The following is an 18,350-nucleotide window of genomic DNA, read 5'->3' as shown; positions in this document are numbered from 1 at the left end:
TTTAAGTCAAGAACAGCCTGACAGAAGCTACTTATTTAACTTTGGAAGTATTAGACTAAGAAAACGTATAGAGAACTCCAGATGTGTACAGACATGTTTATTGGCAAACAAGAGTACTGAGTGGGGGAAGACCAGTTGAAGAGAGTGAGCTTATATTGATACAGAGATTCCTTAATTAAAATCAGAACCCCAGAGTTCCTGTTAAGGGGATTTGTCATGGGGATAGTAAGAGTCTAATAAAAACAACTCAGCATAAATTGCTAGTTTCCAAGAGGAAGCAATAAATGAGAATTTCTGAGTCTAAATAGTCTTCCAAGTGTCCTAACTAAAACTTACAGGACCCAATTCCTAGGAAGATAACATTTACATGCGAAAAAGTAAAATCTTAAGGGACACAGAGATTTGATCCAGGATTTACTGAGCCAGCTAATTGCTTGAATCAATTGATTGATACCTAGCAGCTATATCTTTCAGAATCATGCTATCTATCCTGCACTCTTTCTGTTAATTAAATGTTTTTGAAATTAAAAAAATATTAAAAATTAGCCCATCTCAAATCTTTAAAAATACAGCAAGGGCCGGGTGCGGTGGCTTACGCCTTTAATCCCAGCACTTTGGGAGGCTGAGGCGGGTGGATCATTTGAGGTCAGGAGTTCAAGACCAGCCTGGCCAATATGGTGAAACCCCGTCTCTACTAAAAATACAAAAATTAGCCGGGCGGTAGTTGCATGCATCTGTAATCCCAGCTACTTGGGAGGGTGAGGCAGGAGAATGCTTGAGCCTGGGAAGGTGGAGGTTGCCGATCGCGCCACCACACTCCAGCCTGGGCAACAGAGTGAGACCTTGTCTCAAAAAAAAAAAAAAAAAAAAAAAAAATTGCAGCGAGATACCAACACATATCAGTCTGAATGGCTATTGTTAAAATATCAAAAAATAACAGATGCTGGCCAGGTTATGGAGTAAAGGGAACACTTATACACTGTTGACGGGAGTATAAATTAGTTCAACCATTGTGGAAAGTAGTGTGGCAGTTCCTCAAAGAGCTAAAAACAGGACTACCATTCGACCCAGTAATCCCATTACTGGGTATATACCCAAAGGAATGTAAATCGTTCTACCATAAAGATACATGCACATATATGTTCATTGCAACACTATTCACAGTAGCAAAGACGGAATCAACCTAAATACCCATCAATGGCAGATTGAATAAAGAAAATGTACATATACCACATTTTACCATGGATTACTGTGCAGCCATAAAAATAAAAAATAAGATCATTTTCTTTGCAGGAACATGGATGAAGCTGGAGGCCATTATCCTTAGCAAACTAACACAGGAACAGAAAAACAAATGCCACATATTCTCATTTATAAGTGGGAGCTAAATGATGAGAACACATGGACACATAGAGGGGAACAACAGACACTGGGGCCTACTTAAGGGTGTAGAATGGGAGGAGGGAGAAGGGCAGAAAAATAACTCATAGGTACTAGGCTTAGTACCTGGGTGATAAAGTAATCTGTACACCAAACCCCTGTGACATGAGTTTACCTCTATAATAAACCTGCACATGTACTCCTGAACCTAAAATAAAGTTAAAAAAAAAAAAGCAAAATGCAGAAAATGGTAAAACTTTCATATTCTCAACACCAAAAATGAATATTAATATTTTGTCACATTTGTTTCAACTTTTTAATATTAAAAACATTATTGATGAAGTTGACGTTTCCTTCTATTCTTTCCCTTCCTATTCCCTTTACCCCTCCTGATTGCGTCTCTTTCCTCTATTCCCAGGCAACCAAAATCTTGGATTTGGTGTCAATCTAGCCCATTTTTTATAATTGTTTTCATGTGTAATTCGATGAACAGTATATAATATTTTTGTATGGTTTAAAATTTTTTTCGTAGTTGGTATAATAGTACAGTACTTTTTTGCAGTTTTTTTCACACACTAGTATGTTTTTGTTATTCATGTTTATTCATTTAAATCTACCTCACTTATTTGTATACAGTATGCAACTATATACATATGCCACATGTTTAGACATTCTCTATAAATGTCTAATGTTTACTTTTATGCATGCATTCATTAAATATTTATTGAGTACTTACCATGCCCTAGGTACTATAGCATGATATATTAGTGAATATATCAGAGAAAAATCTTTGCTACCATGCTACTTATGTTCTATTAGAGTAATATAAAATAAACAATAAATAAATAAGCCAAACATAAAGTATATTAGAAGGTGATGAGTGATATGGAAAAAGATTAAGGAGAACTGGGAGTGGGATTGAGGGGAACAGACTCAATCAGTGTAGTTTGGGTAACCTTGGTAAGATGATATTAGAGCAAAGACAAGGTGAAGGCGTTAGTCAGTGAATATCTAGGGAAGACAATTCCTATCAGAGAAAAGCCAGTGCAAGCCCTTAATGTAAGAGTGTACTTGGTGTTTTCTGGGAACACCAGAAGGCCAGCATGGCTGGAGAAGAGGGACAAAGGGGATAGGAGTAGGACTTGAATCACAGAGGTTACAGAGTTGAAACGGAGGAGATGACTGTGCCTCATCTTACAGGCTGTTATGAGGACTCTGGCTTTTACGCTGAAAAAATGAAAAGTACATGAAAGATTTTGAGCGGAGGAGTGATGTGATCTATGTTGTAAAGGCGTCACTTAGGCTGGTGTGGTAAGAATAGACTGTAGGGAGCTAGAGTGGAAGCAGGGAGACCAGTTAGGAAGTTATCACAGTGTTCTGGGGGAGGATTGATGGTGTCTCACACTGGAGTGCTAGCAGTAGATGTGGTGAAAAGTGGCGAGACTTTGAATATATTTTGAAGGTAGAGGCAACAAGATTTGCCAATGGATTAGATACAGAGTGTGAGAGAGTACGAGGAGTGAAGAATGATGCCAAGGTTTTTGCCTAAGCAACTGCAGAGTTGGAGTTACCATCCAAGAGATGGGACAGCTGTGGATACAGCAGATTTGGAACGGAGGATCAGGAGTTACGTTCTGGATGTGTTGAGCTTGAGAACCTGTTAGATATCCAGATAGAGAGGCTGAATAGGTAGCTAGATATATGAGTCTGGAGGTCATCAGCAAGGTCTGACTGGAGTTATAAATTCAAAAGGCATCAACTATACATATTTTACTTAAAGCAGTGAGATGATATGATATTGCAAAGGGAGTGGGTATAAAAAACAATAGAAGAAACAAAGACTGAAACCTGGGTGTCAGGAATTAAGAAGTCAGGTTAAAGGGGAGGAACCAGCAAAGAGACTGAAAAGAGAAACTACTGAAATACGGAGAAAACAGCAGATGGGGGAGCCAGAAGGGAGATGGTTTTCCCCTGGAGTTGGGCCGCTTGGTGGCCCAGGTTGTCCTCCGACTGCCCCAGACAAACCCCATGTCGTTCCGCCCGTCAGTGGCCCGCTGGTGTGCTGCCCGTGTTTCATGTGTTCTTCCGCTGATGTGCTCCCCTCGATGTCCAGCCGCCTGTGTGTCTGCCTGCTAAGGTCTCAGTATTTTATTTTATTTTATTTTTTACTTTTTATATTTTTGGGACAGAGTCTCGCTCCGTTGCCCACGCTAGAGTGCAATGGCTTGGTCTCCGTGATCTCAGCTCACTGCAGCCTTTGCCTCCCGGATTCAAGAGATTCCCCCGCCTCAGCCTCCCGAGTAGCTGGGATTACAGGCACCCGCCATCATGCCCAGCTAATATTTGTATTTTTAGTAGAGACGGGTTTCGCCATATTGGCCAGGCTGGTCTTGAACTCCTGACGTCAGGTAATCTGCCCACCTCGGCCTCCCAAAGTGATGGGATTACAGGCGTGAGCCACCGCGCCTGGCCGGGTCTTGGGGTTTTTATAGGCACAGGACGAGGGTGTGGCCGACCAAGGTGATCTTAGAAAATGCAACATTTGGGCAGGAAAACAAAAATGTTTCTCCTCATCTAGGTCCATGGGCACATGTCCGCGTGTGGAGCCCTAGCCATAGACCATGCCTTGCCCCTCTTTGATATCATTTAAAGGGACCACACCCTTCCTTTCCCCACTTCTGTATCATTGTGATATTAAGCTGTAGTTATGCATGATGTTGCCATTGAGGGAAACTGGGTTAAGGGCGTATGGGATCACTCTGTATTATTTCTTACAACTGTATGTGAATGTACAATTATCTTAAAAGTTAAAACAAGTATTTCTAAAAATTATAATAATAAAAGCCACCATTTATTGAGTAGATACTATATGCTAGGTTCTGTTTACATACTATCAAGTGGATATTATTGTTAACCTCATTTTATAGAGGGGAAAACTGAGACACAAAGAGATTAAATCACTTACACAGAGTCACTCAGCGACTAAGTGGCAGAACTTGCATTCAGATCCAGGCAACCTCACTCCAAAGACAGGGCTCTTAACTATTTTGCAATGCTTATTGTGTATCTGCCTTTATATCCTGCCTTCTAGTCTCACTCGTCAGCCCACTGCAATTTACCTTTCATCCCAATCACTCCCCTGAAACTGCTTTTGCCTCAATCACCAAGTCTGTTGCCAAACCTAATGGTCCCATTCTTTTTACAGCCTTTGCTATTGCCCACGCATTCAACAAATATTTCCTGAGGTACATTGTATGTCTCAGGACATACAATGTACCAAGTTACTTTCTACAGCTGTGAAAAAGATAGGCAAAACTGCTGCAACTGAAGAATGCACCTTTTAGAATTAGAGGTCTGAAATCTTCAGTTCTTTCTTTCTACTCATCACTGCTGACTTGTTTGTGGATGGTCAATAGGCCGCTTTATTGTCCATGCCTTTGTTTTTCTGTGGCTAATCAGGTTATACAGCTAGTTTGTTTGTGGTTTCACAGCATAAATGATAAAATATTATATTTAGATACCATTTTTCCTTTTTCTCCCAAGTGGAACTCTGAACCTTTCCATGCAATTGTCATGAATATGAATGAAGTAAGACAACCAAATCCTGAAGTATCCTACCCTTCTTATATAATTATTAAAAATGAATTGTAAAAAATTAATTGCCATTGACCTTTTACCTACTTTTTCTGTATGAAGATAATTTGAATTAATTTTATGCTCACTATTTTGGAAACACCAGGAAGATCTCTGCAGAATATTAAGTTTCATTCCATATGTCCAAATAAAAAGCTACTCCAAGGAAAATACTCAGCTTCGTGGAGACATAGTGGTAGCTTTTTGCGTATCACCAAAGCTAAGCATTTGAATCAGAGTTAAAGAGGCGTCATCTTGTCTCCTTCCACATATCCATGGTTATTATCTGTGTTTTCATTCCTTTCTTCCAATTCAGTAAAGAAGAAAAAAAAATTCTCTCCTACTTCTTCATGCCAGAAAAACAGCTCTTGTTTTATTACTTCTAATGGGAATGTATTTTCCTTGGTGATTGGAAGCAACTCTAGTCCTCTTGCCTACATCCAGGGTTAGTTTCTGTTTTTGTCTGATAGCTATTTGTTTACAGCAGCAGTTAGCAATTTGCATGGACAGTGTGTCAATGTCATTGCCCAGAATGAAACCCAAATGCCTCTTGGAAGAAAGATGACAGATTCAGCCCAGGGACTTGCAAAACTTTAAAAGTGGTTCCTTATCAAACACGTGAAAAACAACTCTTCCCTCTCTATAACTTGAGGAAAAAAATGAGAAACTATCTTACAACAGATGGCGATTCCTTGTTAGTACAACAGGCCTGGGCTGATTCAGCTCCACTCCTTTATGTTCTTTTTGCAAAACCCACAAAGAACACATTTGGGGCCACTTTTCAGAGTTGGCAGCAGTCTCTGCTTTTTAAGGAAATCATGTGGATGAAAAAAAAAAAAAAAAAAGCCACAGTTGATGAAGGGCTTGTAATCCCCAGAGTAAAGAAACGGGATGCATAGGCCTTAAATTCTAGGTCATCAGGTTTGGTAGCTTGATTAAATTTGGTCGAAACAAACAAATTTGGGGCTGGGCGCAGTGGCTCACGCCTGTAACTCCAGCACTTTGGGACGCTGGGGTGGGTGGATCACGAAGTCAGGAGTTCAAGACAAGTCTGGTCAAGATGGTGAAACCCTGTCTTTCCTAAAAAGACAAAAAAAAAAAAAAATTAGCCGGATGTGGTAACAGGTACTTGTAATCCCAGCTACTCAGGAGGCTGAGGCAGAGAATTGCTTGAACCTGGGAGTCGGAGGTTGCTGTGAACTGAGATCACACCACTGCACTGCAGCCTGGGCGACAGAGTGAGACTCTGTCTCAAAAAAAAAAAAAAAAAAAAAAAAAATTGGGGAAAGTTTATATTTTCTTGCCGATTAGACTTCTTCTTAAAAAAGAAAACAGAAAAGGAGGAGAGGAAGATGAAAAAGAGGAGGGAGAGGAGGAAGTAGAAACTATAAAAATACCTTTTGGGGTGATGGAATGATAAGGTGATCTCTAACTTTCAAGTTACCCTAGATCTAAAGAATTCAATCTTTAATGTTAAGTCCAGTACCTTTTTCCACCACTTATATGTAAAGTACTATAGCTGCTTTGATGTATTTAGAAGTTATTTAGAGAGGCTTGGAACCAGTGTGTGAGTGTGTGTGAGTATGTGAGTGTGTGATAGAGAGAGAGAGAGTGTGTGTGTGCCTTCTTAATAAGCTTGGCTTTTTACAGATAGAACAGATGCCTCAGGACATCATGAAACTTTCTCACTGAAGATGTTGAAGCAGAATCTGGTGGGGTATTGTGGAGTAGACTTAAACACTAGATTAATAACCAAATCAGTTAGCTTGTATGATTTTTTTCTTCACCTAAGAGTCTATGCTTCATGAATCAGAACTAAGCCCCCTTCACCTGTTCTTATAATAACCTTAATTTGGGGTATTTTCAGACATTTAGTGTAATACTTACTATTTAGTTCTTCTTATATGCAAGAAAACACTGGCCACCTTTACTAATGTTCTATTTTATTTCTTTAGGTGTCTGAACACACACAATTAAGTTGGATCCTTTCCTGCATGGTCAGACTACCTCGATTACAACATTTACATCAGTGGAAGGTAAATGCCAGTAATCTGATTAATAAACAGACAAGAAGCTATTTTTCCCTTCCTGTTTATTTTTGTGTTAGGCTCTGGGAATCCTGAGTTTACTCTCCTCCCTGGTCTGCCACTCACTAATGGTTGGAACATCATCTTTAACCTCCCTGCTTCAGGGTATTAAAAGGAAAATAAAAGGATTTTCCAAGATTCCTCCTGGCTTAAAAATTAGGTTCATTGTTTTTATCTGTGTACAGTTGAATCAGAGTTACCTTTGGATAGACTTGGTAATGACTTTGAACAACCACGTTATAGTTAATAAACAATCACAGATTCTAGATTACTAGACTCTGAGGTTGCCTCCCATTTCCACTGGAATTAACTGGCAGTAAGGAAAGAATGTTTTCGTTGTGGAGAGAAGAGACAACATATTTTATTTAACATTTAAACAAATTGAGTCCAGGCAACAGTTCAAACTCACAGAATAATTAGGGCTATACTTTTTCTAAGACGTTCAACCAAGAAAGATAAATTGGATGATTCATAGTACTTTACTTCCATTTATTTTTGCAGTCGGATAACCCCAGGGTAGGTAGCCCCCAACTACGTCAACACTAATTTCAATTTCAAGCTTCTTTTGAGGTATTTTCAGGGCCATTGGTTTCCTCAAAAGCTGGTCTTCAGAAGCCTTCACACATGCTACAGAAAGAAACAGATAAAGCTTTAAAGTGACAGTGCCTAAATGATATGGTCTGAATGTGTCCCCTCAGAATTCATATGTTGAAACCTAACTCCCAAGATGATGGTATTAGGAGGTAGGGCCTTTGTGAGGTGATTAGATCTTGAGGGTGGGACCCTCATGAGTGAGATTAGTGCTCTTGTTAAAGAGGCCCTAGAGACACCGCTTGCTCCTGCCATCATCTGTGGACAGAGCTAGAAGTCACTGTCCATGAACAAGGTTCCTCACCAGACACTGACTTTGCCTTAATCTTAGACTTCCCAGCCTCCAGAACTATGAGACATAAATTTCTGTTGTTTATAAGCCACCTAGCTGGGTATTTTGTTATAGCAGCCTGAGTGGACTAAGACACTTAATACATAAGACGGTACTAGTAATGCTGCAGATTCATTACTTGCCACAAATTAGAAACAAAGTTTCATAATGTTATCTGCCATATTTTGGTTTTAGGCAATATTTTCCCATTGTATAGTATTCTACCATTAAGTGTAATGTTGAAATCCTTTTTATAGGAACTGAATACTAATCTAATAGGAACTATTCCCACTTTAAAACAGCATCTAAAGATCTCCTGCTAGTACATTACTAGTGCATGTACTGATATTCTGGAAAAGCCTTTCCATTAGTATATAATTGCTTGTTTGTAGGAAAAACATGAATTTCAAATCCCAGTCTTATCCTCAGGTATGTTACTGTCTTCTGTGGTGATTCCTTCATTAATACTAATTAAATACTAGTGATATCTTCTGTGAGTCTTATGTCATAATAGGTGCTAGAGATATAGCAGTCAATAAGAAGTAACCCCCTTCATGACACTTATAGTCTGTTTGGGAAAAGACAATTAAACAAGTAATAAGAAAGTGTAAGAAGTGCTCTGAGTACAAGATTCCAGTGCTATAGGAGGATCTGATAAGGGCATCTAGCCTGGTTTCCATTGGGACAGCAAAAGGTGGAATAGTGGCACAGAAGGGTGGGGTGAGGGTTGCTGAGGTCAGGGTTATTTAGAGGATTAATGAGTAACATATATGTAAAACATCTGGAGCACATAATAGGCACTCAATAAATATTAATGCTCTCCACATTTTCCCTCTCCCTTGTAATTTCAAAGTCCATTATGCTAATACGAAAAGGCTATAGCAGCTATAAATCATGCTGCTATAGCCTTTTCGTATTAGCATAATGGACTTTGAAATTACAAGGGAGAGGGAAAATGTGGAGAGCATTAATATTTATTGAGTGCCTATTATGTGCTCCAGATGTTTTACATATATGTTACTCATTCATGCACATGTATGTTTATTGCGGCATTATTCACAATAGCAAAGACTTGGAACCAACCCAAATGTCCAACAATGATATACTGGATTAAGAAAATGTGGCACATATACACCATGGAATACTATGCAGCCATAAAAAATGATGAGTTCATGTCCTTTGTAGGGACATGGATGAAATTGGAAACCATCATTCTCAGTAAACTATCGCAAGAACAAAAAACCAAACACCGCATATTCTCACTCATAGGTGGGAATTGAACAATGAGATCACATGGACACAGGAAGGGGAATATCACACTCTGGGGACTGTGGTGGGGTGGGGGGAGGGGGGAGGGATAGCATTGGGAGATATACCTAATGCTAGATGACGAGTTAGTGGGTGCAGCGCACCAGCATGGCACATGTATACATATGTAACTAACCTGCCCAATGTGCACATGTACCCTAAAACTTAAAGTATAATTTAAAAAAAAAAATGCTTTTGTGGAAAAAAAAAAACAAAACAAAAAGGCTATAAATTGAATGTGATGGCAACTTTTAAAAATTGGGTTCTTCTTCAATTTGCACGTTTCCAAATTAAACTTTCATTATCTTTACCTGGTGATAATTGTGAACTAGCCTTTATCATGAACTTTGTAATTAGGGGATGTAGTGAAGAAATTGTATGTTCAAACATTGAAATTTCCTTTGAATGGCCTAGAGCATTGGTTGCTATAAGCCAGAAACCACTTGAAGTATACTCAGAAAAGTTAAGTTTGTAACTAAATTACGAAACACCAAAATTAAGATGGCTAAGGAGAGAAGCTGTTGTATTTTCAGACTGAGCCTTAAAAAATATGTCTGCACCTTGGTAGGGGTATCCCAAGTTTGTAAGCTCATGAGCTTCGTTCCTGGAATAAAACAAGTTTATAAATTCAGTTGCCCAGTTCATTTGGAAATAATCAGACTTGAGAGAAATGATTCAGATTAACTAAATGAGTAAGATTTGTCTACACACCAAAGTATCCATTTATTTTACAAGAGATGCTATACCTTAGGCCTTGAAACTGCACAGAATATTGCCATCTAATAAGTAGCTCTACTCAGAGAATCAAACGACATGTCAGCAATGTGCAGCCACAGCAAGGGAGTTAGCATCATTAGGATCATGTTTAGTGAGTACACAGTAGTAGTTTATAATCAGCATCTATTGCCCCCCCCCCCCCCCAGTTATTAAATGTTTCTAACATCATCTCAGGTGTTTCCATCAACTTCTCCATTAAGGAACTGTTTTGGTCTATACAACCTGTACTGTTCATTGGGTCACTTGACCCTCACTGCTTCAGCATGCTTAATCACCTAAGAATCAAGACAGGTCATTAGGATTGGTTAGATGAATATTTCTCTCACTTACTTTTATTTTTTAAATGCCATGACTTTTTTGTTTTTTGTTATTTAAATGTGATTTTAAGGGAACATTCCAGTTTTCTCAGTGGCATGCTGTGAGACTTTTTGGGAAGTCTCCACATATAAACAATAGGGCTTTTGATATTAACTCATGTTAATTTGTAGAGATTTAATTTCATGATAATTTGTGACCTTGTCTGTGAAATCTGGAATTTATCCGATTTGGAACCAATAAATGCCTGTATCCTTACTTTAATAAAATAAATAAGAAATAGTAGCAGTGCAGGATCCCTTAAAGGGGCAGTGATGAAATGCACTCACCTTATTCCTGCCTCAGCCTGGAGCATGAAGACAAGCCAGCCAGAAGATGGCTAGAGCTGCTAAAAAGGAACCGATGTATAATGTTATTACAGGTGGCTTCAGATCACAATTTGCTTGTTTTAAAATTTTCTTAATCTAGCAGTATAATTAGGTTCAAGTCAGATTTCAGATTTCTTCCCCTCCTCTCTTTTCACCTCTCACAGGCAAAGACTACCAAGCAGAAGCACGATGGCACAGTGGGCCTGCTCACATACCCAGTACTCCAGGCAGCCGACATTCTGTTGTACAAGTAAGAAGAGAGTTCAGCCCAGTCTTATACATACTCATGGTGACAAGAGAGTGTTTTAACCTATTCAATACAGACTTGGTTCATGGGCAAGGGGAAGTGCAGAAAGGGTCAGACATCTGAATCAGTTTATATCTATTCCCCAGAAATACTACATTATGGAAGTATGTTTCTACATGTATAATATACTACATTATAGAAGTATGTTTCTGTGAGAAACTAATAATATTAAGAGCTAACATTTAAATAGCGCTTACAATGTGTTGGAAACCATTGTAAGTGCTTTATATACATCAACCCTTACAACAACCTTCTAAAATTTGCACTCTTATTGTCCCGATTTTACAGATGGAGAAATTGAGGGACAGAGTGGTTAATAGCATGCCCAAAGTCATGTAATTAGCAAGGCTTGGAGCCAGGATTTGAGTCCAGGAAGTTGGGATACAGAGTCTGTGCTCATAACCAGTAGCTATATATATTTCCCCAGTAATGATTAAACTTCAAGCATTTTAAATGTTGATTTTTTATATATTCTAGACTCTAAAGCAATGCTGTCCAATAGAACGCTCTGTGTTTATGGAAATGTTCTATGTCTGTGCTAGATCCTGTAGCCAGTAGCCACATGTGTGGCTATTGAGCACCTGAAGTGTTGCTAGTGCCACAGAGGAACTGAACTTTAAATTCTATTTAATTTTAATTAAATTTAAATAACCACTGTATTAGACCTACAGGTTGAGAGCAAGTTTTTAAAATATGATGTAGGGTACCTGTACTTTTCCTGGACCCATAATCCATCCAGTCAGCTACTGCTGCCACTTAAAGTCCTCAAAAATATACACCTGAGGATGCTGATCCCTGCATTCACTGTACTACTGGCCAGGGCTTCTGATTTCATCCCCCTCTCAATTCTTCCGTGCTAACCCCTCATCAGCCTCCCTTGACCCCCATTTGGCCTTCTAGAGATAAAGCCTCCCAATTGGCATGTTCTTAGGGCCATGCTACTGTGAAAGCTTCTGGGAAAAGAAGACACTTCACCAGTGTTTTTGCATCCCTTCCCCCTAAAGCTGTGAATTGCAATTCTTTGCATGGAAGTCTGATAATAGCATGAAGATGACAGTATCTATACCTCTTGGCATGACTCCAGAGCCCTTGTGCAATTATGATGGAAACAGCCAAAAGAGCAGCTGCTTAGCTCTACAAACAGGGAATGTCCATGAGTACATGCAGCCTATCTTCAATTCTGATGAAAACTTGCAAGGATTATTTGTCTGTTTGTTGTATTAACTTGTATGCTGGACTCTTGATAACATTTATTATTTGTAATAAGTAGCTTTTGACTTATTTAAAAGGCTAGAACAATATTCTCCAATAAGTAACAAATGAAAGTATAGTGAAAGTCTTAATAATACATTTTCTAGAGAGGTAGGATATTTGCTTGAAAAGGTTCTGTGAAGAAACTTGACTTTCTCACCTGTAAAATGGGAATAATTATTAAGCACAGGATTATTAAAGGATTAAAATGAAATACAGGTCAGGCAGTACTGTGACTAGGAGCTGTTACTTGGTTATGACTAATGATGACTATGTCTTTGATAATTACAATGTTGTCTAATTTTATTTCAAGGCCTACTTCTTTATAGAACCAAAGGCTAGCCAGGTGTGATGTTGCATGCCTGAAGTTCCAACTACTTGGACGGCTGAGGCGGGAGGATCACTTGAGCCCAGCCTGGGCAAAATAGTGAAACCTTGACTCCAAAAACAGAAACAAAAAACAAAACCTGAGAATTGTCAGCACTAGAATAAGAAAACACATGAGCGTGGTAGGTTTCCTTAATAGTTCAAGAGCTGTAATGGAAGAGTCCTCTGAGTTTAGGGCTATGGAAAAGCATAAACTTTAACAAGAATGACTACACTCTTAATGATACCGTGAAGCAAAGGATGGGAAGGAGCTTTAAGGAGCCTCTTCTTTAATTCCATTGCTTTACAGCTTCAGTCCAGTGTGGTTTAACAACTTGCCTGAAGCTAAGTAGCCAGTCAGTTGACTTTGGAACATCTGGGCAAGACTATGGGTCTACAGCACTTTTTCTGCTAATGTACATTTTGTATTTGTCTCATTATGTTTTCTCTCAAGTTTAGAAGTTCCTAATTGCTCGATAATAAGTAGCAGAGTCAGGATTTAAACTCAGGTTTGATTTTTAAGCTATATCATTGTTTTCCCTGTAACAGAGATGAAGCACTTGAGGATATTTTTATTTGTTTTTGTTTTGCTTTGTTCCACACATTTCTGGATTTTGAAAAAGGTCATTGCCAGAATGTCTATGAATATTTGTATTATAAATGTAGATAGGTAGAATGGTAGATTGAAGGGTGGATAAAACATCTGTGGTTTTTTTTTCCTATCAGCAAATCTATGTGTGACCTCTTCATAAAATTTTGATGCAAGCCAAATACTAGTGTTTCCTTTTATCAAAATCATCATTAGAATGAGTGGCATGGTGGGTCAGAAAACAAACGTAATAGAAAGGAATGGAAGAGGAGCCTTTCAGATAAGTTTATAAAAGATTTATGTAACTATTTTGGCAGAACTTGGTAAGGAACCCAGGAATGGACAGCTGAGACCATCTTCAGCTTGAGGGTATGATAAGTACAAGAAATTTGAATACAGACAAAATATTCCAATGCTCAAAAATAGCAAGTGTTCATAGTTTTTATTTTGCATCTGTATTATTTTTCCAAATGCCTAATTTCAAATAGCTGGCTATATATTAAGTAAATGTTTATTTCTCCCCTTTCTCTCTCTGTGTATATGTCTCTCTCTCTCTCTGTTTGTGTGTATGTATATGTGTTATATATATGTGTGTGTGTATATATATATGTATATATACACACACATACACATAAAAAAGGCACACACATACATATATAATTTTTATTAAACTACAACAAATAGTTGCTAAGTACCTACAATGCCACTGATCCGGAAAAAGGGCACTATACATGGCCTTGAGGGAAAGGAAAGGAAGGACTTGACATGTGTTGAGCATTATTTGCCAGGCATCTACTAACTGCTACACACTCATTATCTATTCAGTTCTCACAATAGGGCTATAAAATAAGTGAGTGGCATTATCCCCATTTTACAGATGGGGAAATGAAGTTTCAGAGAGATTCCACTAAATTCATTCAGATAGAGATGAAAGTGAGTATCTGGGCTAATCAGATTATCTTTCTCAAGAATCTGAAAAATTTGGGAAGAGGATAAGAAGACTGGAAACTGACGGGCACAGTGGCTCACGCCTATAATCTCAGCACTTTGGGAGGCCAAGGCAGGCAGATCACCTGAGCTCAGGAGTTCAAGACCAGCCTGGCCAAAATGGTGAAACCTTGTCTCTACTTAAAATACAAAAAATTAGCCAGGCGTGGTGGTGTGTGCCTGTAGTCCCAGCTACTCGGGAGGCTGAGGCATAAGAATTGCTTGAACCCAGGAGGAGGAGGCCGCAGTGAGCTGAGAGTGCACCACTGCACTCTAGCCTGGGTGATGGAGCGAGACTCTATCTCAAAAAATAAAAACAAAAAGAAGACTGAAAACAAAAGCAAAAATGATATAGAAAAATGAGAAAACAGAGGCCTCAAGAAACTGCAGGCAGAAACCAAACCAAACCAAAACCCAGAAAGTATAGAGAGTAAAATGATTGCTCAGAAACTTCAGACTGGTAGAGTCAGAGAAGAGGTGTCATCATAATGTCTAAGAATCAGGCTACTGCCATTGAGGACCATTGAAAATAAGCTTTTTGAGAGCTTTGTATTATTATTATTTCTCTTTCTTTGAGACTGTCATAAAACAGCATTTGAGAGCTTTTTCTAAGAATGCTGGATTTCCTATAGCTGCCTTGGAGACTTCCAGTTCTTGAAGTGCTTCATTCTTTGTGAGGCCAGTTGAGCCTGGATTTTTCCGAGATGCAGGAAGCTACTCATTTCTGTAGTCTGCTGATATCCACATATTCACCCACTCTACCTAAGCAATAATTTTTTATCTTTCTCTTTCCACTTTACCTCTATTAGGCAAATGCCTACACCAAACCAGAACCCTACTGAAAGGCAGTATGAGAAATGTAGTTTCCAGGCTGCAGCCCCTGAAAATCAAGAGGTAGCATAGAAGGGAGAGAATGGTGCTGAGATGTCAACAGATAATCCAGTACACTCTCTAAAAAGTAACAGGAAGCTATTTGTACATTTTAAGGATACAGCGAATTTGATATTACTTATACTTTTAAAAGAGAATTGATTAAAATACAGAGAATGAGTTTTAGGAAGACAAGAATATCTGGAGCCATCTATTTAGAGGCTATTTCACTAGTCTAATGTGGGCCATGATGGTGACGGTGAAGATGCAGAAAAGTAGACAAATATAAGAAACATTTAGGAAGTAAAACTGATAGGATGGGATGTGTATGAGAGGGAGGTATCAGGGATGACCCGATATTTCTGACTTACCCAATTGGATTGATAGCATTGCCATTCATTGAGATAGGGGATGCTGAAGGAGGACTGGCCAGAAGAATTTAGAGCTTCATTGGGTATCTCTCTCCTCCTGGAGGCCTTACATCTTTAGAAAGTAAACCCTTCGTTATATCTTTCACAGTACCCAGCACCAGGACTTTCACATCGTGGGTCTTCAATAAGTAATTGCTGAATTAGAGAGTCATTATTGCATATCCGACAAGCAACTAGTGATGAGGAATTAATCCTTTATGACAAGAAAACACCACCAAACTCCTGTCCCAGCCAGGCTGGTTAAAGGCAGCAGCACTGAAAACTTACAAACACAGCCAAAAAAGTAGAAAAAGAAATAATAAGAGAACAAATCTCTGTGAGCAGATATATGTAGGCAACGATTATTCATCTGGACACTAATTCTGCCAGAAGGGTGGGGTGATCTTAAGTATCATAGATGCAAAAAGGAACTAAGCAAAAGAAAAATGGTTTAGTCACCAAAGGAGAAGATCAGAGGCATTATTATATGACAGAAGTTATAACAATCAAAATTATGAAAGGCTTTTGTTTTATGTTGTGTCTAAGAAAGCACAGTCAGAGTAACTTAAAAAAAAGGAAAACAGAAAAAAAGAGAAGACACATTAAAAGGGATGTCATTATGCAGGGTATAAATTTTTAAAGAACAGCACTAAATTATTTGAAGTGAAAGAAAGACTGAGGAGAAAGGCTGAAAATATGAAGAGAATAAGGCACATAAGTGAGTAGAATCAAAGACAAGATGAATTAATGTAAAGTGTAAACTCAATGGATGAGAAGTAAAGGCTAAGATAAATTATAGGAGGTGAAAGGAGCAGCAGGAGCACAGGGAGGGAAGGCTAGAAACAAACACACTAAAATCAGATGAAAAAGGCAAGTGGAGCAATGGGGCAGATGAAAAAGATTAAAATTTTTAAAATCCTTTTTGTTTTTAAAAAGCAAAACCCCACAGAATTGTTAGAAAAGAGGCGAGGATCCGACATCAGGCAAAGATGCATGCAGAGTCATTATGAAAACTAAATGTGTTTTCTGTTTAGTTTGGTTGCGTTGTGAATCTGGAACCATTTTGACATGTGGAAATATTCATTTTGATGTGCTTAAAGTGTATTGATTATGGTAATTGTTTTTTCTGTGTTAGTTGCAGTCCATTGTGATTTCCTATGGGCTACTGTAATTGCTTTCTAATCTGCTCTGTTGGCTAATTTGGCTTGGGGGCATCAAGGTGACCTCTGCATGTCAGCCTCACTATAATTACAAGACAGGTGTAGCGAAGTCCACTCAAGAGAAAGTTACAAAGGTGGGGTGTCTGCATGTACATCCCAGAGAGGAGTATCATGTAGGACCATGAGTGCTGAGGAAAACATAAAAAGGAATATTTTTGTTTTTGCCACTCACTGATCCAGTGGCTTTCTACTCCAGGCTGCATGGAAGAGAGCAATGGCTATGGCCCTAATAGTTATTCTGTAGAATTTCCCACATTCACTTATTTATTTTTATTTTTATTTTTATTTTTATTTTTATTTTTCGAGTCGGAGTTTCACTCATTTCCTAGGCTGGAGTGCAATGGCACAATCTTGGCTCTCCGCAGCCTCTGCCTCCGCCTCTGGGTTCAAGAGATTCTTCTGCCTCAGCCTCCCGAGTACCTGGGATTACAGGCATGCACCACCACACCCAGCTAATTATGTATTTTTAATAGGGACCGGGTTTCGCCTTGTTGGTCAGGCTAGTCTCGAACTCCCGACCTCAGGTGACCCGCCCACCTTGGCCTCCCAAAGTGCTGGATTACAAGCGTGAGCCAATGCACCTGGCCAACATTCACTTATTGACCTGAGAAGAAGAGAAACCACTCTGGGTCTGCTGTCATGGTCCTTACATTTTGCCTTTCCATTGATTGTTCTGTTCTTGTTTTCCTTAAATTAAAAGAGCTCTCAGAATTCCTGTAACATACCATTTATATTTTGGGATTACCTGATCAGATATGTGAACTGTCAGTTTCAAGTAAGTTTTCTACGCATATCAGGATCACTGCCCAGGTCTGTGACTATCTCTGGGATTATGCGTTACTATTTGTGGTATGTCAGCTCTGAAAAAGGAAAATGATCCGGTGTGAAAAAAGTCGGTGTACCCCTCATCAAGGTTCTCTATAGTATCTTTATTTTACCATTTGTCCTTCATTTTACCTTTATTTGTCCTTCATCATGTCAGATATTAATGAATATATAGATATATATTATATCAATAGCAACCATTTATTGAGCTCTTACTATCAATTAGTATACGTGTTATCCATGAAAGAGCTATATGAGGTAAGCTCCATGATGACCCTCACTTTACAGAGGAAACGAAGGCTTAGAAAGAGTAAGAAACTTGCCTATGATGGCTTGCTGCTTTTTTCACAGGAGCAATATTGTTTCTTTGATTAAAAAAACCTCAGAGCACTGTATTACTTGTATTATCAGGTATAAACTCCCAGCCAAGCATTGCATATATAAAATTGCCTGTTTTTTAATCCCGCCGTAATGCTTCAGTATAAAATTTTCCTCATCAAGACTTCTCTATAATGGTTCATTCTTCCCTTATTTGATGTACTATGTCATGATCTGACACTGCAAACTTTACATATGGGATTAAACTCATGATAAAGTCATTCCCTATATTCTGATATTTTTGGTTTCACATCTTCATTTCTTAATAATATGAAATATTACAGATAAAATTCAAGTCTCTTTTGTTCTTTTCTTCAGATCTATTTCCTTCCCACCTTCTCTAGAAGCAGCTACAAT

General features: G+C 38.6%; 1 protein-coding gene across 3 annotated transcripts in view; it reads left to right on the top strand.

Moving 5' to 3' along the window:
- The window catches only part of WARS2 (tryptophanyl tRNA synthetase 2, mitochondrial), a 110,199-nt gene that overhangs the window by 88,117 nt on the left and 3,732 nt on the right, over positions 1 to 18,350 (top strand). For all 3 annotated transcript variants that reach the window (XM_003806295.7, XM_034929698.4, XM_055114443.3), the window contains exons 3-4: positions 6,969 to 7,049; positions 10,955 to 11,040. In XM_003806295.7, coding sequence (XP_003806343.3) covers positions 6,969 to 7,049; positions 10,955 to 11,040 — 167 coding nt within the window. The remainder of the gene's footprint in view (positions 1 to 6,968; positions 7,050 to 10,954; positions 11,041 to 18,350) is intronic.

This window comes from Pan paniscus, chromosome 1 (assembly GCF_029289425.2).
Source record: "Pan paniscus chromosome 1, NHGRI_mPanPan1-v2.0_pri, whole genome shotgun sequence".
In the NCBI taxonomy this organism is placed as follows: Eukaryota; Metazoa; Chordata; class Mammalia; order Primates; family Hominidae; genus Pan; species Pan paniscus.
This window is presented reverse-complemented; position numbering and strand designations above follow the sequence as displayed.